This window comes from Podarcis tiliguerta, assembly GCF_965153285.1.
Source record: "Podarcis tiliguerta genome assembly, chromosome: 3".
Classification (NCBI taxonomy): Eukaryota; Metazoa; Chordata; class Lepidosauria; order Squamata; family Lacertidae; genus Podarcis; species Podarcis tiliguerta.
Genome location: NC_139536.1, coordinates 20,764,628 through 20,784,770, shown reverse-complemented (window position 1 = coordinate 20,784,770; position 20,143 = coordinate 20,764,628). Strand labels below are relative to the sequence as shown.

At 42.4% G+C, this 20,143-nt stretch overlaps 1 protein-coding gene across 2 annotated transcripts in view; it reads left to right on the top strand.

Annotated features, from left to right (window-relative positions):
* The window catches only part of CAMKMT (calmodulin-lysine N-methyltransferase), a 231,463-nt gene that overhangs the window by 205,765 nt on the left and 5,555 nt on the right, over positions 1-20,143 (top strand). For both annotated transcript variants that reach the window (XM_083433145.1, XM_083433146.1), the window contains 3 exons: positions 2,607-2,681; positions 10,790-10,853; positions 15,192-15,323. In XM_083433145.1, the coding sequence (XP_083289271.1) occupies positions 2,607-2,681; positions 10,790-10,853; positions 15,192-15,323 (271 nt within the window). The remainder of the gene's footprint in view (positions 1-2,606; positions 2,682-10,789; positions 10,854-15,191; positions 15,324-20,143) is intronic.

The following is a 20,143-nucleotide window of genomic DNA, read 5'->3' as shown; positions in this document are numbered from 1 at the left end:
GGTGTTCAAATTATTTTAAATTAAACAATATGCTGCAGTTTGATTAGCCAAAAACATGTGTAAGCACTCTGGAGAAAGCTGATAATGTTGGAGAGTAACAGGGCACACCCACAGAGACGCCCCTTGGATTCTGCCGCCTGATTCAGCTGCCTCTGTCTGCCTCATGGATGGGCCGGCCCTGTTCTCAGTTCACGTGGCTGAACCGAATAGGTTTCGGATCCAGCCTTAGTTCCCTCCCCTTGAATGCCCCCCTTTTTGGAGCCTACACTGGCCTACGATCTGCTGGGCTGGGCTCACCCAGCAAGGCCCCAGCTAAGCCAAGCATGGGAAGTTACACCAACTGTTCTGGGAACAGGAGCCCCTCCTATAGGTTTGATTCCTCACTGAGCAATCTTGAGTGTCAATATATTGACATTAGGCAGGCGCCATTAGTGTATTCTTTAAGATATCTGACTAAAATGTTTCTGTTTCAGAGGGCCTGTTCAGACACACAATTGTGTTTCGTCGTTTTTAACAGTTTTAAAATGTTCAAAATATATTTTCCCTTTTAATTTTCATTGTATTTTCATGACCAATACGTTTGCTGTCCTGGACCCCTTTGAGAGGGAGGGTGGGGTATAAATTTGATTAAACAAATAAATATATTTGTTTGTTTGTTTGCAGCAGCAAATAATCAGGAGTTTAATAATAAGAAGAACAATAACAATAATAAACACAAGTCCTGTCACATTAAGAAATGGTTCTTAAAGTCCTTATTTGTCTCCATTGGATTTCTTTCAGTGGAATGAAGAACTAGGGATGGTCTTTGAAGCTCAACTGCCAACTGCCATGGCTGTTTCAGGATTCTTAAAAAAGAAAAAAAAATCATCAAATGAGAGCTAACAACCCCACCAACTTACCTTTACCTAATTTTCACTGTTGTAACCTAAGTTTCCACGGAAACAGGGTTGAAAAAGCCGCCAGTAGCCAGCAGGCAGCCGGCAGCTGAGAGTGAGAACTCTCCTTTGTCACTTTCCACTAGTGGATACATGCTGAGCACTGAAAGTGCCAGTTTGCAAAGCCACCTAGATTTCTAAAATTTGCACCCCATTTAGAGTTTAAATGGGAGTGAAAGTGTGTGTGTGTGTGTGTGTGTGTGTGTGTGTGTTTGGGCTGGGGGTGGGGGAAGAGGTGATTAAATTAACCTACTGTTTTTCACCCTGCGATTGGCACAATACATTCCAGAAAAGGTGAATTGCGGAATTGACTTTTGCTTTATTAGATATCTTTCTTTCTTTCTTTCTTTTATTATTATTATTATTTACATTCTACACCTTTACAGAATTACTTGTATATATGTGTGTGTGTGTGTGCAATGTGTGTGTGCATGCAATATGTATGGTTCTGCTGTTTTCAAGGGCTATACATGATACCCTTTTTGTCTTCCATGTCTATTGCACACGTTGCCAAATGATAAGACCCATTCCACCACCAGGAGGATATTATAAGTAAATCATAGACATAAATCACCCTGTGTGACTTTGGGAGATTACTTTTAACCAGGAGCAGCTTGTTGCCAATGGAAAACGAACGTTCAGAGAACAGCGATAACCATGTACAAACTGACAAACCCATCCCTGCCTTCTGTTTATGCATCTCTATGTCTGCAAGTAGAAAATAAGTTATCTACTTTGATAACGAGGCAAGCAGTTGTATAAGAAGAAGAAAATTATGCTGCAATCACAAGCATACTTAATGCAGAGAAACTCCCACTTGAACGTATTTGGGCTTACTTCTGAATAGGCATTTTGGACCGCACTGGTAGAAAGACAGCACTTTCTTCGATATTACACACACACACACACACACACACAACAACAACAACAACAGCACCAGCAGCAGCAGCAGCAGCAACAACAACAACTTCTGGTTATAAAGCTTCTTTATTTGGAAACCAAATACTAAAAATGTTTTATTTGCTAATACAGTATTACAGATATTAGAATTAAATAACATAATAGAGCAGCTAATAGCACAGATCTTGGAATTAAATAATATCATAGAGCAAAAGTTGACTGTAACTATGTATTGTAAAGATTGTCACTAGCAAAATAGTTGGCACAGAAGTGAAGCCTGAGCATTCTTTCACCCTTTCCCTCCTCCCCACAAGCACAAGGATATAGTTGCTTCATGTGTGAGAAACTCAACTGACTTGCCTGTCGGATGCAACAGAGAGCAGAGCACGCAATGCCTTTTCAGTTTGCAAAAGTGTGTTTCCGTTGAATAAGCCACACTTGATTCCCCTATATTCTTTTTCAATTAATCTACAGGAGTAAAGGGCCGAAACCTATAAGCCTATTTTACGTTTTAGTTCTCAGTTTATAATGCAGAACCTTTGACTATATAAAGATGTAACTGTCTTGCTTCGAGATGTAAACCATAAAGGAGATGCCTAGTGTAGTCTTTTTAGCTGCACTTTTTATAATTTATCTGCATGTACTTTTAACAGAACGACTATTCACGTCCTTTGCCAAAAAGTGTAAATGCTTTTCTTTTTTAAAGGGGAGGAAATGCAAAAAGATGAAAACATGTAAGTCTAATTTTAAAAATCTTCTTTCTCTCTCTAGCATTCTACGATGGGATAATGAGACAGATGTCTCTCAACTGGAAGGACATTTTGACATTGTTATGTGTGCTGACTGGTAAGTACATAAAAAATCATAAAACTCATGTTAGGTGGGGGGAAGCTTTGCTGGAGTAATTGTGCTGTGCTGCTTGCTGATGGCTAAGCAAAGTCAACAAATGAAGCACAAAGCCACCTTAACCTCAACAAATTAATATTCATCTCCATGTGACAGTTATAAGGTAGTCTTCTATCACACAGTAACTTCTACCACATTATTTCCCAAAGATTGATTTTGAGAAGCATTTCCATTTTCTGGAATTGCCTCTGTTTCATGCTTGACGTATCAGTAAATGGACGACTTAGGCAAATTGCAAATAATTATGGCTCAGTGAGGAACAGTCTGGAGAAAAGGGAGTTTATCAACACAAACAGCTCAATTAGCTTACTTCTTAGGAAAGATCTGACTATTGATATAAGAGGATATATAGTCTGTGCTCCCCAGTAAATCTTTGGGGGATATTTCCCCCCGTTTCTCAAATCTGCCAAACAAAAGTAATAACATGCATCATCTAAGTGACATTGAGATGTTTGAATTAATAGTACATTAATTGCAATAAAAAGAAATCTGAGAAAAACACACACATCTTTGATTGACTGACAAGTTACAGAATAATGTTTTACTGTATATATTCAAGCATCTAGGTAGATTTAGCTGAATATAAATTACATTTTAAAAATTCTGCTGACGCACCCAGTTATATAAACTGACACAATGGTTCCCATAAGGTTATAAAGTGTATTTTAAAGATATATATTTTACATAAATATAACTTCATGTATACAGCTTTTCTTAGCTGTATGTTATCATAGGAGAGCATGATTTAGATCTGTAGCAATCAGTGAGAGTTCAGCTATTGTCTTCAGTAGGATGCAGAAAGTATGCAAAATAAAACATACGTACATAATCATTATGCAGACCTTTATAAAAAAAATAATTATTGTTCCACAAGATAGTTCAGTCTAAGTGACGTCTGAATCGAAATGATTAAACTAAAGGTTACCTTCCCATTGTGTCCTAATATGTGGAACTAACTCATAAGCTAGACACATGCTTTTAAATATTTGTCAATACTTCTCTGAATGAAATATTTATGTTTCTTTCTAATGCTTCCTAAGTATTTCTTTGTCCTTTCTTTTCTTCTTTTATGACTTCCCAGTGAATGAAATAAGGTTTCTCTTCCCGTCGCGTTGCATTTCAGAAAAGTTCTTTGTTCCCAAAAAGGACAGACATGGGTTTCTAACTAATCACTGGTAATGTGCCTCAGAGATGCATCATCTGATTAAAATAAGGAGCTAAACAACACCATATGATTTCAGCAAGTAATTTAGTAAATGCCTTCCTCACCAAATATTAGAATGGATACTCTAGGTTTCATTGCACAGATGAAGTTAATGCTGGACAGGATTAGATCAGATTAAGTATGAAAGTCAGATCAGAGTGCTGGCGGACATGAGCAGGAGGGCAGCAGTCTTCTCGGAGGCTTAGACAAGGCTCGCATATGGATGTTCTCCAGATTATGTGGGTGAAGCAAGGTCTTGCCAAGAGATTTAGAGTTAAATTTGTTCTTCACACAAATATCAAAACAACCTGGCCATGCCATCTCTTATATTCCTAATTCTCACACCGTGTTATCCTATTTGTACTATGGAGAATAGCAGAGTGAGCAAGATTTAACTCTTACTACTCTCCCCCAGTTTATTCCTCTCATCCTGTGGGTAAATTGCTGGCCATACGGGTAGATTTATTGTTGTCTCATTAGAAAACAAAGGGTTGTGCTTAATAGATTAAATACACATTCACTCGCCAGACATAGAAAACACATATCGCGTTGGCTCTATTTACACTGAACCATATATAAGCAGCAAGCAAATTTATAAAACATTTTCACTAACAGCCAAATGAATGTGAGATGTGGAACACAGATTTCTTAAAAAACACTGGTTATTTTGTTGGCCCGCGGTAAAATGCAAGTGTACCTCCATGTTTGTTTAATAAGCATAAAATAACACTTTTTCCTTTCCTTTTTTCTTCATCTTCATTTACAGTGTGATGAACTATTTGGGCTGCTGAGTTGTGTTAATATTTAGTCTGCTTCATATCCATGCTTACTTTCTTTCCAAATAAAGAATCACTTGAATGATATTTTCACTCTAAATATTTGTAATATTATAAGATGTTCAGTAAGTGGGATAAAAACAAAATAAATACAATGAGTTAGCAATATGGGTGTAATAATATTACCCAGATCATTGTCAGTCATTAAGATCTGTAATTATAACAAAGCAGAAACCTGTGTTCAAATGTTAAGTAGAATGACAAATTCACATTGCACTATTTATAGTAAAGGTGGCATTGTATAATTCTCTGAATAACTAAACATCAGCACTACTTGGTTCCATTTACAAGAAAACAAGCTCCATTCATAAACATGTTTCAAACTCATACTGAGTTTCAGCTAAAAATATACATGATTATGAAGAGTAGTGCTATGTTTAAACTCTTAAATCATCCATATATTTTCATTCAGTCATTTGAACACATTGTATTCAAGGATTGAGAATATATGAATAGTGTATTATTACATATCCTTTAGGTTATAAAAGAAATCAGAGGCAAGCTCAATAGTGGTTAGCTGCTGGAATTGTGTGTGTGTGGACACAATTAAAAATAATTGTGAAGCAGTGCTTGTACAGGAATTTAAGGGAAATATGAGGCAGCATTAAAGTCAATGTTGGGTTATGGTTTATTTCCATACCGATTTTTTGGCCCCAAGGCCCTGAACAGCATACTATAACAGAATCAAAATAACAGAAAACAGAAAAATCAGAAGATACCCACCAGTCACCTTGGATAAGCTAGATCACTAGTGTGCAAGTATTGTGCGCTTCTTTCACACTGGATGTGTCAGTGAAAACACAGAGTGAAAGGAATACTAACTTTCAGGGCAAGTTCGCATGTCCAGTTACAGAGAGAGCAAACACCAAGGAGGCATCTGGTTCCTCCAACAGTTAGATAAGGGATGGCAATGAGAAGTAAATGAGTCATGGTAACACAATTCATTTATCATATGGTAGCCACAAGCGTCAATGGCAAACCTAACATGTTACCCTTATGCCAGGGTCCCGTGTTGCCAGAGTCCATTTCCCAGCAAGCGTGGCCAATGACCAAGGATAAGGATGCCCACCATATATAGAACCAAGAGACTGATTTATAAAACCTCTGCTCACAAATGGAACACAGGGTGGAACAGGGTGGAAATGGTGAAATGGCCGCTGAGTGATACTGATGACTTCGTAACTTATAAAGTAGCACTATATGCGTTGGCGGCTAAGAAGATCAGGAGAAAAGAGCTAGATAAAATAGCTGTCAACTGCAAAGGTGATTTGGACATTTAAGCTGGGACATCCTACCTGAGAAGCCATTGCTATTCTATCATATGCAACAAATAATTTTTAGGAGACGTGACCGTGGTTTCTTGTATCTGCAGTGCCTGGTGTTTTTATGTTTTTTATGGTTATTGTTGCTTTTCTTTTTGTTCCCTTTATGAATGATGCCTTGGCCTTTGGCTAGTGCGATAAAGTTTATGATGATGATGATGATGACCAAGGATAAAGGGAGCTATAGTTCAGCAACACCTGGAGGGCCAAAGGTCACCCAGTCCTGCCTTCAGTCTCAGGCAGTGTAGGTGGGGCTCTCCCAGCTTCCCAGCACAGTGGGTTTCTATCACTTGCCAAGAGGGGTGGGGCTTGGGGGAACTTGGTGTGGTGCAGTACGTGGTGATGGAGCCATTCCTCACCAGCCACTACTGCTTGAATTACACTAGCATCTCTGGTTACTGTTGGCCACAGAGGCTCACCAGATGCTGTGTGTAGGCAAGCAGAGTTCTCATGTTGTTGTTGTTGTTTAGTCGTTTAGTCGTGTCCGACTCTTTGCGACCCCATGGACCAGAGCACGCCAGGCACTCCTGTCTTCCACTGCCTCCCACAGTTTGGTCAGACTCATGTTTGTGGCTTCGAGAACACTGTCCAACCATCTCATCCTCTGTCGTCCCCTTCTCCTTGTGCCCTCCATCTTTCCCAACATCAGGGTCTTTTCCAGGGAGTCTTCTCTTCTCATGAGGTGGACAAAGTATTGGAGCCTCAGCTTCAGGATCTGTCCTTCCAGTGAGCACTCAGGGCTCATTTCCTTAAGAATGGAGAGGTTTGATCTTCTTGCAGCCCATGGGACTCTCAAGAGTCTAGTGGCCCTTTTTGCATCAGAACTATACCATGCAGTTCTGCCACTGTCAGGAACTAGCATTATTTAAATCCCATGCACCTGTCCCATAGGAGCTGGCACTCACCATCATTATTGCTTTTTTGCTTATTATTAAAATATTTCATGCTTATATACAGCTATCTGTGGCACTGCATTAAAAACACAGCTTCCATATAGCACCCAAGATGCTGACATCTAAGAATGGGATTGCATCTGCCTCCATTGTTGTACCACGTGCGACTGAGGAGTTTAGGTTTCTTAGGATGGAATATAATAGGGCTGGGCGACAACAGCTTTGAAAGCTGTGCTTCAAAGTTATTAGAAAATTTAAGACAATGACATCTTGCTTTAAAAAGAAAAAAAACCACCTGGGTGGCAAGGATAAATTTGGAATGGGGGGAATCAACGTCATTTTATTGAAGAATGTATCTTTGTCGCTTTGTGTGGATGGCAGGTATATTTATTTCAGGCACCAGTCCATCCATTTCCAGACAGGGGCAGCTACAGAATTTGCACACATAAATTCCATTTCTGAATTCCTTTCAAAGTTCTCCCTGAAATTGGCACCAACTGCATATTGTCTATATATTGATAAGACTGCGCTAAGAATGTAGGCGGCAGCTTGTTGCGTTTTGGAGTAATAACATTGTTTATTTAGATCTAGTTTCCCCCCGCTCGTTTTCAGTTTTTATGAAAAACTGATGGTCTGGAAGTAAGCGCTCTCCCCCAACCCACAATAAATGTGTTTCAGTGCATGACAGCTTTGCTGTTTACTGAAGCTGTGCAAAACTGTAAATGACAATGAAGAGTGAACAACTGGAAATCATGTCTGAACCACCAGCCATAAACTGTGATACTTGGCTGTCACATTACATGCAAAATAAAAAGATTTGACATGATAGCTTATAAAATATAAACATGTATCCATGCTCCAGAGATGCGTGCAGCATTTTGCAGACAATAGTACAAAATATGTAGGATTCAACAGAGAATGGCATGTGTTCTTGCTGCCTTTTCTGTAATGTCGTCCTCTGCAGTTTAAAGGGTCAACTGACACATATCCTCCAGATGCCATTTCATATACCTGCATGCAGCAACCTCAACACATCCCTTGCATCTTTTGTGCTTGGGGGCCGGGGTGTGTGGGGTATGTCAACTTTCACAGATTCTGTACAGCCACTGGCGTAGCTTTTTGACATTCCCCAACCTTCTTATTCAGCTGGCGAAGCTCTTTCACCATCAAGAATAACAGCATTTAGTCCTGATGCCTTCTGAGAATGAATATTCTTGCTGGGAAGAAATAAGCTGAGCCCAGGGCATTTAAAGTTATGATATGTTCCCCATTTTTGAAGCTAACATATGTCTTGTGAAAGCAAAACTGGTGGACGTACCTCTAGTGGCTCTCCTGTAGCATGAGTGCGCATGGAGTAACAGAGCATTCATCACATTACAGTGGTGACGAACATAAAGGTTCTACAACAGAAAAGACTTTACCATTCATTCATTTATAAGCCAGAGTAAAATGGATGTCTGCAAACAAGGAACCAGCATGGACATCTTGGTTTGTCTTGTTCCATAGATGTGACAAATTATTAGTCATATCACAGGGTCAGTGATTTCATAGGATAGGGATCAGACCAAAAGACTACTTAGCCTAGCATCTTGTTTCAAGCTGTGGCCCACCAGATCCCTCTGGGAATCCCAGAAGTCTACATAGGTGCAACAATCCTCTCCCACTTTTGTTCCTAATCACCTGGTATTAGCCACGATGGCTGTGTTCTACCTCCACTATCAAAGGCAATATGTCTCTGAATACCAGTTGCTGTCAATCAAAGGAAGGCAGTGTGGCGTTGCACCCAGGTCCTGTTTGCAGGCTTCCTCTGGATCTCTGGCTGGCCACTGGGGGCAGACAGAATGCTGGACAAAATGAGCCTTTGGCCTGAAGAAGTAGGGCTTTTCTTATATTCTTATGGTAGTTCAGAGGCATACTGCCTCTATTCCGGTTTTTAAAACTGGGGGCATTTCAGAACAGGTGAGTAGGAGAAGACAGTATTTTCATGCGTTAGGTAATCAAGGGGTTGAGGAAATGGTAACTTGCCTACAGCTACAATTAACCAAGTGGCAAGTAATGTGCAGTGAAGCAGTTGCTGTTTGAGATTATACTGTTTTACCAGTCTTCTGTCTGCCATTTGGACCAGCATGGATCAGTGAAGTACCCATGTGTGTTGCTGTATCAGGCACACACTAAATTCTTGCTTCTGACACTCAGAATTCATCTCAGGCCCCTGTTCATTGACCACGTTGCTAGCGGGTTCAGCCCTCTCCCGGTATGTCTGATACCTGTATCTCAAAGCCCAGTGTTAATAATTGGCATCCTGGTTGGCAACAATTCATTTCGGCTAAGGAACTAATAGTGCTGCTTAATGCTCTGCCTTATCCAAAAGACAGGGACACGGGTGGCGCTGTGGGTTAAACCACAGAGCCTAGGACTTGCTGATCAGAAGGTTGGTGATTCAGATCCCTGCGATGGAGTGAGCTCCCGTTGTTCTGTCCCTGCTCCTGCCAACCTAGCAGTTCGAAAGCACATCAAAGTGCAAGTAGATAAATAGGTACCACTCCAGCGGGAAGGTAAACAGCGTTTCCATATGCTGCTCTGGTTCACCAGAAGCGGCTTCGTCATGCTGGCCACATGACCCGGCTCCCTCGGCCAATAAAGTGAGATGAGCGCCGCAACCCCAGAGTCGGTCACGACTGGACCTAATGGTCAGGGGTCCCTTTACCTTTATCCAAAAGACCCACCACAACAAGTCTGAAGCAAGTTGATAATATCGGAAAGAAGGTTGATGTGCTCCTGTTTGATATTATTTTTTTCCTCAGGTAGAACATAGTGGAATTCTATTTCAAAAATGAGATTAAAATAGTACTCCTGTGGCACAATGGATCAGTGCGTCTGGCTGTTAACCAGAAGGTTGGTGGTTTGAGCCCACCCAGGGACGGCTGTGGACAGGATTCCTGCATTGCAAGGGGTTGGGCTAGATGACCCTCAGGGTCCCTTTCCAGCTCTACAATTCTATGATTGTATGACTCATCCAGACCAGCCTAGCCCCACAAATACCAAATCTGATGGCTGCAATGATTCTATGGTGGCTACAAGGAATGGAGCCTTTTCCGTGGCGATGGCTTGTAGTACGAACATGCCTTAATGAATAAATAAACTCCCTAGCTAAACTGGCTAAAATTGTAATGAGAGGCCAATTGTGTGGTGAGGGATTTCTCCTGTAGAGCTTAAGTATTGTAATGCATTTTGCTGAGTTTGTTTTTATCAAGTTGCTCTCTCCTGGTATATTGCTGATTTTAAATATGTCACCTACCCCCCCCCCCCAAATCACACAGGGAGTCTTTTTTGGGACTTTAAGTTGGCACAGATTTTTTTAAAAAACAGTCCACTAAAACTCTATTTTTAAAAGCGGGGGAGCAGGAGGGCTTTGTTCTGCTGTTCGTTTGCCCTGTGAAATGTGAAATGCTACTCTTGCCTTATTTTATTGTATTGATTCTGATTTCTAATATGCCATCTGCTTAAAATAAAATAAAAAACTCTAATCACTGACCATTTATTCTTGTTGCATAGCAAAACATTTCCGGCTGACCTTTCTGCCTTGAGCTTTGGACAAAAAAATGGTTACAAGAATTAAGAGTTTGTTTGTTTTCTTGTTTAAAAAGTGCATGAACTGGAAGGAATTTAGACCTCAATTTCTCCTTCACAGCAATGTGTAAACATATGTAATTAGCCTTGTACTTATCTGCATTAGTATCATTAGAACTGAAACCCCTTTTTAATCTGGATTCTGTTCTCTTCTCAATGTCAGCCTGTTTCTGGACCAGTACAGAGCTAGCCTTGTGGATGCAATAAAGAGATTACTCCAACCCAGTGTAAGTATGTTTCTATTTTCTCCTGAACACGGGCTTCAGAATAATTAGTCTGTGCACAATGATTGAGAGAGTAATGGAATGGCAGGATTAATGTCATGTAATACTTTAATACTTATTATGTCCAACTTCAATTGAGTCTTCTAATCTATCAGATTCCTTCCTAATCATAAACTAGGAAACTTCTTATACTTGGCCTTCTGATAAGGAACACAGTGGGTAGTAAAATAAATGAAACCGCTTCAAAGATAGTGTGAGATTATTTTTATCAAAGCGTTTCTTGAGTATTTTCCTTTGATAACAATGTCTTCATATTAAAGTAAAATTCCGATATTGAAAGTTTTTATGTTGGCTTCTGTCATTTGTAATCCCTTCAATGGTAACCTTTGTCATTGTGTATTTATTTATTGCAAAGTACCATTTTTATGTCTTTCATTGCTGCTTATATTAAGTGAATAAAATCCTTAGACTGATCCATAGCCTAAAACTCTGCTTCTTTTGTCTTTCTTTCTTTCTTTCTTTCTTTCTTTCTTTCTTTCTTTCTTTCTTTTTCTTTCTTTCTCTCTCTCTGTTAGTAAGCTATACATTTACATATTATAAATGGTAGGACATAGTAAATACAACAGTGCGTGACAACAAGTATATATATTGGGACTGGATGGGGAATATATGTTATATGATGGTTTAGCTGCTGCTCATTATATAAACTTAAAATTCCTGACATGTGCACATACATAAAACTAATACATTTTTTAGACCAAAAAATAAATTTATCTCTTTATATCATGCTAGATAGATAATTTGATTTTTAAAATTTTTATCCTCAAAGGTTAGGGCTGCTAACAATATTTAAAGGCAGCATATGAAACACTTGAGCAAATAAAACATTTAAATACCTTAAAAGCAATCCAATCTTAACAGAGTGTCCTCCTTAAACCCAATCACTAAATACTTGCCAGAATAAATAAACAGCTTAACATGGTCAAGAATTGTTTCTTGGAGGTAGGGCTGAACAGCCACATGTTAAGTTAACCCCACCCTGGACGGTTAAGTCCAGTAAGAGGCGACTAGGGTGGCGCTGTGGTCAAAACCACTGAGCCTCTTGGGCTTGCCAATTGGAAAGTCAACAGTCCGAATCCGCAAAACAGGGCGAGCTCCCGTTGCTCTGTCCCAGCTTATGCCAACCTAGCAGTCTGAAAGCACGCCAGTGCAAGTAACCCCACCACCAGCAGCTTTTCAAGGGGGGGAGGAGTGGGGCATTGAAATGTGGAGCCAGAAGCCCTCTCACCTTCTCGTACTTGGCCTTCATGAGCCAGGTTGAGCATGGCACCAACTCACCTGAAGGAGCCCAAAAGCCCAAGCCCTTTTGCATTGCTTTCCCAGGGAGAGCAGGGACAAAGGGAAGCACATTCACCTTGATAAAGCAAGTCGTTGCGAAAACAGGGGCTCCATTGCTCCCCACAAACATTTCTTTTGCTTTCCCATTTGAATGCAGAAATTCTGCGTGTGTCGTGTACCTTGAGTATAATGCCTGCTTCATTATAGCTCAGTCCTGTGAAAATCTTCTCAGGGGTAAGACCCATTTAATTCAGTGGGGCTTGTGTTGTTGATGTTGTTTAGTCGTTTAGTCGTGTCCGACTCTTTGTGACCCCATGGGCCAGAGCACTCCAGGCATAGGGGTAGGATCCAGCCTTAATCTCTTTTCTTAGAGATCATCATACTACAATTTCCAGGGTTCTTTGGCAGAAGTATATTTTTGTATTGTAGATTGTTTGACCTTAGTTTCAACACACCCTATATTGAACAGTTTGATACCCGGACCCAGTGCTATTTTTCTAAAAAAAAGAGGTGCTGGAATTCACCATGAACACCTCCCTTGTTCTCTTAGAATGGCAATGGCACCCATCTGAGAAGTGCCAGAACTGAGTTCTGGCTGGAAAAAAGCCCTGCCCAGACCCATTGGTAAACTTGAACAGTATGTCTGCCTCGTCTATCTGAACACTGAATCTTGATCCTTTCTTCTGTGCCCTCAGAATACATGCGATCCCAATGTTAGGTTCCTGTCTAGCATGTGAGATTGGGATGACCCTTTGCCAAACAGTTCATTATGCTATTGGTGCAAAGATGATGTCAGACCAAAGAGGGATTGGATGGCAGAGTGAGAGGGTTTTTTCCACTTTCAAATTCTAGCTTGAATGAAATATTGACCTCTGTACTTCACAACTTGTTCCTCCATGTATTTGAGAATGTAGCCAAAATGCATTAGTTACATTGCATTGTAGGGTCATGCTTAATTCATGCTACACAATTGCCTCTGGGTCTCTTCAAATATTTTGAGTTTTCCAGCATCGTTGTTTATGTACAAATCAGTTTCTCACCATTTCCCTCCTAGATAATTAATGCTTGTACTTTCCGGAAATGAGTTCCTTTCTCTCCCTCTCCTTTGCGTTGCTTCATTTTAATGCTGCCTTTTCCCCTAAGTGGACCGGTCTAGTGTCTGTAGCCCCGTCAGGGAGAGCCTGCTGATGGTATTTGGGTCACAGCATCCATTCGTACAGTGAAAGCCCAGAGGCTAGGGATACTTACTTTCCTTTTGAGATATCTCTAACAGATTATCCAAGTTCCACTGAACTCTCTTGGAAAAGTGGCAGTATCAGGGAGCCAGTTGCTTTTTCAGTGCCAGCAACAATAGCAATGAGAACCCAGCAATTAGGAAAGGGTTATGGTAATGTATATACAGATTTTATATACCATATTTTTCACCCTATAGGACGCACTTTTTCCCCTCCCAAAATGAAGGGGAAATGTGTGTGCGTCCTATGGGGCGAATGCAGGCTTTCGCTGAAGCCTGGAGAGCGAGAGGCGTCGGTGCGCACCGACACCTCTCGCTCTCCAGGCTCCAGGAAGCTATCCGCAAGCCTTGCGCACCCGGGGGGAATTCCCCGGGTGTGCAAGGCTTGCAGGTAGCAGCCTGCAGTGCGGAGCACGGGGCGCCCTCCGGAGGACGCCCCGTGCTTCGCGCAGGTGTCGGCAAGCCTTGCGCACCCGGGGGATCTCCCCCCGGGAGCGCAAGGCTTGCGGGCGGCAGCCTGCACCGCGGAGCACGGGGCGCCCTTTGGAGGATGCCCTGTGCTTCACGCAGGTGTCCGCAAGCCTTGTGCACCGGGGGGGGGGGAATTCCCCCCGGGCGCGCAAGGCTTGCAGGCGACAGCCTGCAGCGCGGAGCTTCGCGCAGCTGTCCACAGCCTGCCATCCGGCACGTGAGGCACCCTGAAGCAGAACGCCCCTCGCGCTGGGCAGACATCGGCCATTCCCACAAGCTTGGGGGACAGCGGGGAGGCACAGTGCCGCCATCCCACTGTTCCCCGTCCTGGTTTTGGGGGGGAAATAAAGGGGGGGAAATTTCCTTTATTTCCCCTCCCAAAAAGTAGGTGCGTCCTATGGGACGGAGCGTCCTATGGGACGAAAAATACGGTATATATTTTAAACATTTCTAACCCACCTTTCCTGAGAGGTTCCAAGTATATGGTTCTGGGTCTTGTTTGCATTGGTTGCAATTGCCTTTGCTCTAGATGATCTTAATGAAAACAGTTTCACCTTCCAGCTGTTATATGAATTGGCGGCCCATAAACTATGGCAGCTTTGGGGCTGAGTCGCACAACTATTTCCCTTCATTTTGGTCCTGACAATAGTGGAGCAATCGACAAAGAGTATCAGTAGATGCCACTGATAAATCTTCCACTCTCATAACTTTGGGATACAACCCATTGTGTATATCCATCCTAATTGTGAATGAAATTTCTTTGCAATTTGTGTAGTAACGATGCTTTTGTTGTGCAGTGGTACCTCAGGTTAAGTACTTAATTCGTTCTGGAGGTCTGTTCTTAACCTGAAACTGTTCTTAACCTGAAGCACCACTTTAGCTAATGGGGCCTCCCGCTGCTGCTGCGTCACCGCCACACAATTTCTGTTCTCATCCTGAAGCAAAGTTCTTAACCCGAGGTACTATTTCTGGGTTAACGGAGTCTGTAACCTGAAGCATATGTAACCTGAAACGTATGTAACCCGAGGTACCACTGTATTTAAGACACGTAGCAAACTTTCTAACATGTATGGACAAGGTGAAATAAGTTTTATCACATTTAGGGGTAAATATTATTTGAGTCTCTTTAGTCAAGCAGCTGCATATTCTGAACCATTTACTTTCCAACTGTGAATACTTTCCCAACAGAACAATGACTGCTTTAATGAGCTCCTTGAATTTTTGATCACGTTTATGCCAAAGGTGATTTATTTACAATTTTAAATAAAAATGTATAAATGTTCTTCTTAATGTTCTAGGGGAAAGCGATGATATTTGCTCCAATCAGAGGGAATACTCTGAACCACTTTTGCAATCTAGCTGAAAAAGCTGGTTTCTCTATCCAAAGACATGAAAATTATGATGAACACATTTCAAACTTCCACTCCAAGGTTAGTTTTCTGCTCGTGTTAGATAACACTTTAATCCGCATTGCATTTTGAAGAGATCATGGTCCTTTTGGCAGGTAACCTAAATGTTTGATTAAAGTACTCTTAGGTGTGCTGCCTCTAAATAGCTATTTTTTTGTATCTGATTATTCTGTGTGGAAGAACCATCCTTTATCTTTGCAAGTCTAGAAGAGCTTTGTAGAAGCTTCTCCTGTTTACCATTTCCACAGAACTAATCTGTTCATTCATAAGGGTCTAATTCAAAACATTCATATGTTTAATTTAGCTCATCTCATACACATCTATGGCAAGCAAGCACATCCATTTTAAGCCGAAAGCCTGAAGCTGTTAACTCCATTTAATGCTGGAATATATGAAAATAAATAGGAGGTGAATGTCTAATTGTATCATATTGTGGTTTAAATCCTTATCTAACTGTTTTATGGCTGGGTCAGTTGGCAGCTTCAAGCTGCTAAATCTCATACTGAATTTCACTGTTGTGGGGGTATATTTCAGATCTAGGCACTACAAGATTTAGGTCAAAGGCTCTTATCTGAGTGTGATTTCTAAGCTTGCTTACATAAAGCGACTTGTTATCACTCTTCTCTTTTACTACATATAGATGTAGACGGAGAGAAGGCAACACAAAAAAAACTTTTTAGGAATTCCCTTCTTCCATGCTTAACAGCCCTACTTATCAAAATCAGAGTTATTACATGGGGGAGGCTTAGTTCACTGTACATCTGACACCCATAATTGGACTCTTATCAGAACTCCTTCCTTCCCTTTTCTTTTCTCCTTCTCTGTCTCTATGGAAGACTCCATCAAGCAGTTGGCTGGAACTTCCAAATGCCTGTGATCGGTCTCCTGTGCCACAAACCATGGCTAGGACCATCTGGTCACAGGGTAGAGTAGGAAGCAGATGTTCCGATTCTCTGTGCCTGTGTGACATATATGAAGCCCCAGTCCAAACTAAGCTTTGCAGAAAGGAACAGTGGCGTAGCGTGGGTTGTCAGCACCCGGGGCAAGGCAAGTAATTTGTGCCCCCTAACCCGGGGCAAGGGAAGTAATTTGCACCCCCCCCCCCGCTGCACTGTCCCTCCCCCAGATAGTCCCTCGTTCTCTCTCCGCACCGCACCGCACGCCTGGCACCCTCCCCTCCACAGTGGGCGGCGACCAGGCGGCTCAGATCGGATTCGCACAGCCAGCACTGCAGTGAGAGAGAGTGAGTGAGCCAGGTAGGGGCAGAGAGCTGCGAGCGCGAGCGCGTCCCCCCCCCCAGATGTTGCGCCTGGTGCGGCCGGCCCACCTACTCCCCCCACGCTACGCCACTGGAAAGGAATATGTAAGAGGCAGCCACCATATTGCTGCCACATGGAAAGACGCCACAGTGCTAATGCAAGCAGCTCCTTTCATGGCTTCCTCTCTGTCTTAAGCCAGGAAGTACAGGTGGAGCTGAAATGGTCAAGTGGCTTAGCAGTATTGTGTATTCATAATGGTACATTAATAAGGTTGCCATCGTGGTTTTCTCTCTGCCTAATGGCTGCTGTTGGCTCCTAAGTTCTAATATTTGACACAGTCAGCTAAAAGCCACATAAGTGAAGGGGCAGGCCAGACAGCGGCAGTGTTTTCACAATGCAGTGATATTTCAGCCACTGTCCGTAGGCTCAAAATTCCCCACAAGGTTGGGCATGGCCAATAACATTTATGTTGGAAATGCCATGGTCAAGCCAAGGCTTAATATGGTGTCCATAGCATTTTACCTGGATACTGTAAAACAAGGATCGATCCATCTGCGTCCTGAAGCCAGAATAAGACAGTTAGTTGCAGCAAGGTCAGCTTCTGAGATCCATAGGCCAGTGAGGGAGCTGTTATATAACTTCCCTATGAGGAAAAGCTAAACTAAATTATACTTCAGAAGAAAACTAAGGGGAATTGTAGTAGAAAATAGAACAGAGTCCAGGTTCATTCAATGAAACTGACTGGCAGAAGGTTCGGAGCAGGCAAAAGAGAAAGTAGGTCTTCACACAAAATATGGTGCAGCACGATGTGCTGAGGGCCACTAGCTTATCTTGGGGGCTTTACAAAGCTAGGTCTATCAATGGCTATTGATAGACCACCCGCATCATTCAGCCCAGACACTGAGGTCCAGCTCCAAGGGACTTCTGGCAGTTCCCTCATTGCAAGAGGTGAGGTTACAGGGAACCAGGCAGAGGGCCTTTTCAGTAGTGGAACCTGCCCTGTGGAATACCCTCGCATCAGATGTCAAGGAAATAAGCAACTATCCTACTTTTAAAAGAGATCTGAAGGCAGCCCTGTTTAGGGAAGTTTTTAATGTTTGATGTTTTATCGTGTTTTTAATATTCTGTTGGGAGCCATCCAGAATGGGCAGAGTATAAATAAATTATTATTATTATTATTATTATTATTATTATTATTAGACACAACTGCGAAAAGGAATCCCCAGGCTTGGAAGCAGGATGTCATTGATCACCAGCTGCTAGGGCGTTCCCTGTAGGCATCTGGTTGGCCTCCTTGTTGAAAATAGGATGGTGAATTCAATGGCATGGCTCCTCTTGCATTATGTTCAGGGATCTACCCACAAATAGAACTTAGAAGCAGTCACTCAAGCCATTCTTGTCTCAGCTTTTGCAGCTCCTTTAAGAGCCAGAGCTTGAACTGCCAGAGTTACATGTCACTGTCACTGTCCAGCTTTACCCTGAGCCTGTTTATCCTGTCTATCCCACTGCAGTGTCAAAGAGGGATATTCCGTGTTTTGGACTACAAATCCCATTGGCCATGCTTGCTGGGGTTGATAGAAGTTGTAGTCCAAAACATCTGGAGGGAACCAGGTTTGGGGAAGGTTTGTCAAGATCCCAGAATTCATTATGGTGGGTTTGCTGGGACTACAAAAGTTACTTTCCTGGGTAATCAACCAGGATTTCTGTTAGTCATGGAGCTGGTTGTGAAAGGGGCTCCTGGGTGTGACTCTTGTGTTAAAATCTCAAGAGGCGTTTCCCCTTCATTTAAGACTGCTGGAAGAATTTGACACACCCGCTTCCCGATTTTGCAACATATTCCCGGTCCGTACTATCAGAAGCAAAAGCAGATCGTCCGTATTAAGTTTCACAAATACGAGGTGTGTCAATACACTGCAAGTAATCCCATCTCATCCACTTCTTTTGCCTTCTAAATGTCTTAGAGTTATGCAAAATATTTGGGTTAGTATTTCCCAAGATGCAAATTGTTTGCCTGCCACCACTGGAGAAATCCTGTTCTTGAAACAACTTTACGCTATTGCACAAGCAGCACCTAACTTCCACCTGGCAGCAGTCAGGAGGGAAGAGAAGGGAAGCCGGGACCATTCTACCTGCAGCTGAAAGATTTTCAACTTTTGGGTCTAACCTGGGAATTAGAAAAACTTGTTGCTAGGAATGTGTACCCGAGTTTGCTTATTTCCTCCTCCCTTCCATCCACCCTCCCAATCAATTTTCACTTTGTCTTCACGTCTATTTTTGCCTTGTACGTCTATGGACAGGTCTGACTTGTTTGTTAGCAATCTGTAAGCCACTCTTGGAGCCATGCATGGCTGAAGAGCAGAGTAAGGATTCTTTAGATAAAGAACAGACATTGTTCACCATGTGAAAATTAGGTCCACCTGGAAACAAGCATCCACTTTTGTGATAGCGAAAAGCAAAGGTGGGGGCACTGCACAACTTGTAATGCAACCGAGCTGAACACAACCCACCAGTCATGCGTGCCAACAGCCCATCAGGGACTTGGCGGAAGGAGGGGGAGTTTGTTAAGCACTCTGCGTTATGTGGCTGCTGGTGGGCTGCATTTGCTTTGGTCCCAAGCTGCGTAGGCTTGCAGAAGGAGGGGAATGCAGGAGAAGGCACCAAGGCTGTCTCAGCCCATGCAGGATGGCTCTGATGACTGATTGCAGCCGCACCATTTCTCAGATAATGGCAGCAGCTTCCCAGCCACTTTGGCTGGCCCTGCCTGCTCTGTTTTGGGGACTTCTCCTGATGGGAATAGCACTGCCAGTAGCTTCCCAACTGCCCATGCTTCTGGCAGGTGCAGTGGGGGGCCTCCGCAGTGGCCGAACTGCCTGATGGAGCCCAGCAGAGGGACACTTCTGTGTCATCCTCACCCCTTCCAGTAAAAGTCGGGGCTTTACACAGCATGGGCCGATGTAGATTATGACCTTTCAGGACAGAGATCCATTCACTGACTGTAAGTCTGTTGTCCTGTTCTTTGCTCTTTGGGTTAAGGCTAGAAATTTGAAAGATTTGAGGCCAAAGCAGATGTTGCTTTAAGTGTGGCTAGCAGCTGCAAGAGAGGTTTAACCCTTTCCTCCTCAATGAAACTGACTAAAATTGGGGGGGGAGCGGCTTCTCCTAACGCTAGCTATTAGGGTAGGGTGAATTTTGACAGTCTTGCAGCTAGGGGCTGGGAATCAAGGGATAAACCTCCCCTTCTTCTGTACTACAGACCCACTGAAAATTGGAGGGCAGATTTTTTAAACACTCTTGGTTGCTAGCTATGCCATTAAAGTAACATTTGTCGTAACCCTCTGTGTCCCTCTTTACTAGAACAGATTCCTGTTTCCTAGTGCTTGTCTTTGGTCAGTTACTATCTTTGGTTGTTGTTTTTGTTTTCCTTTTGGGAATGCCTTGTTAAGACCAGTAAATTTCATTTTGGGGGCACTTGTGTGTCAATGATGGTGCATGAGCACTTACACTGGTGTTTCCAGACAGGGCTTTCATTTGCAAACAGGTAATTCAGATATCACTAATGGGACATTGGCAAGATGCTTTTTA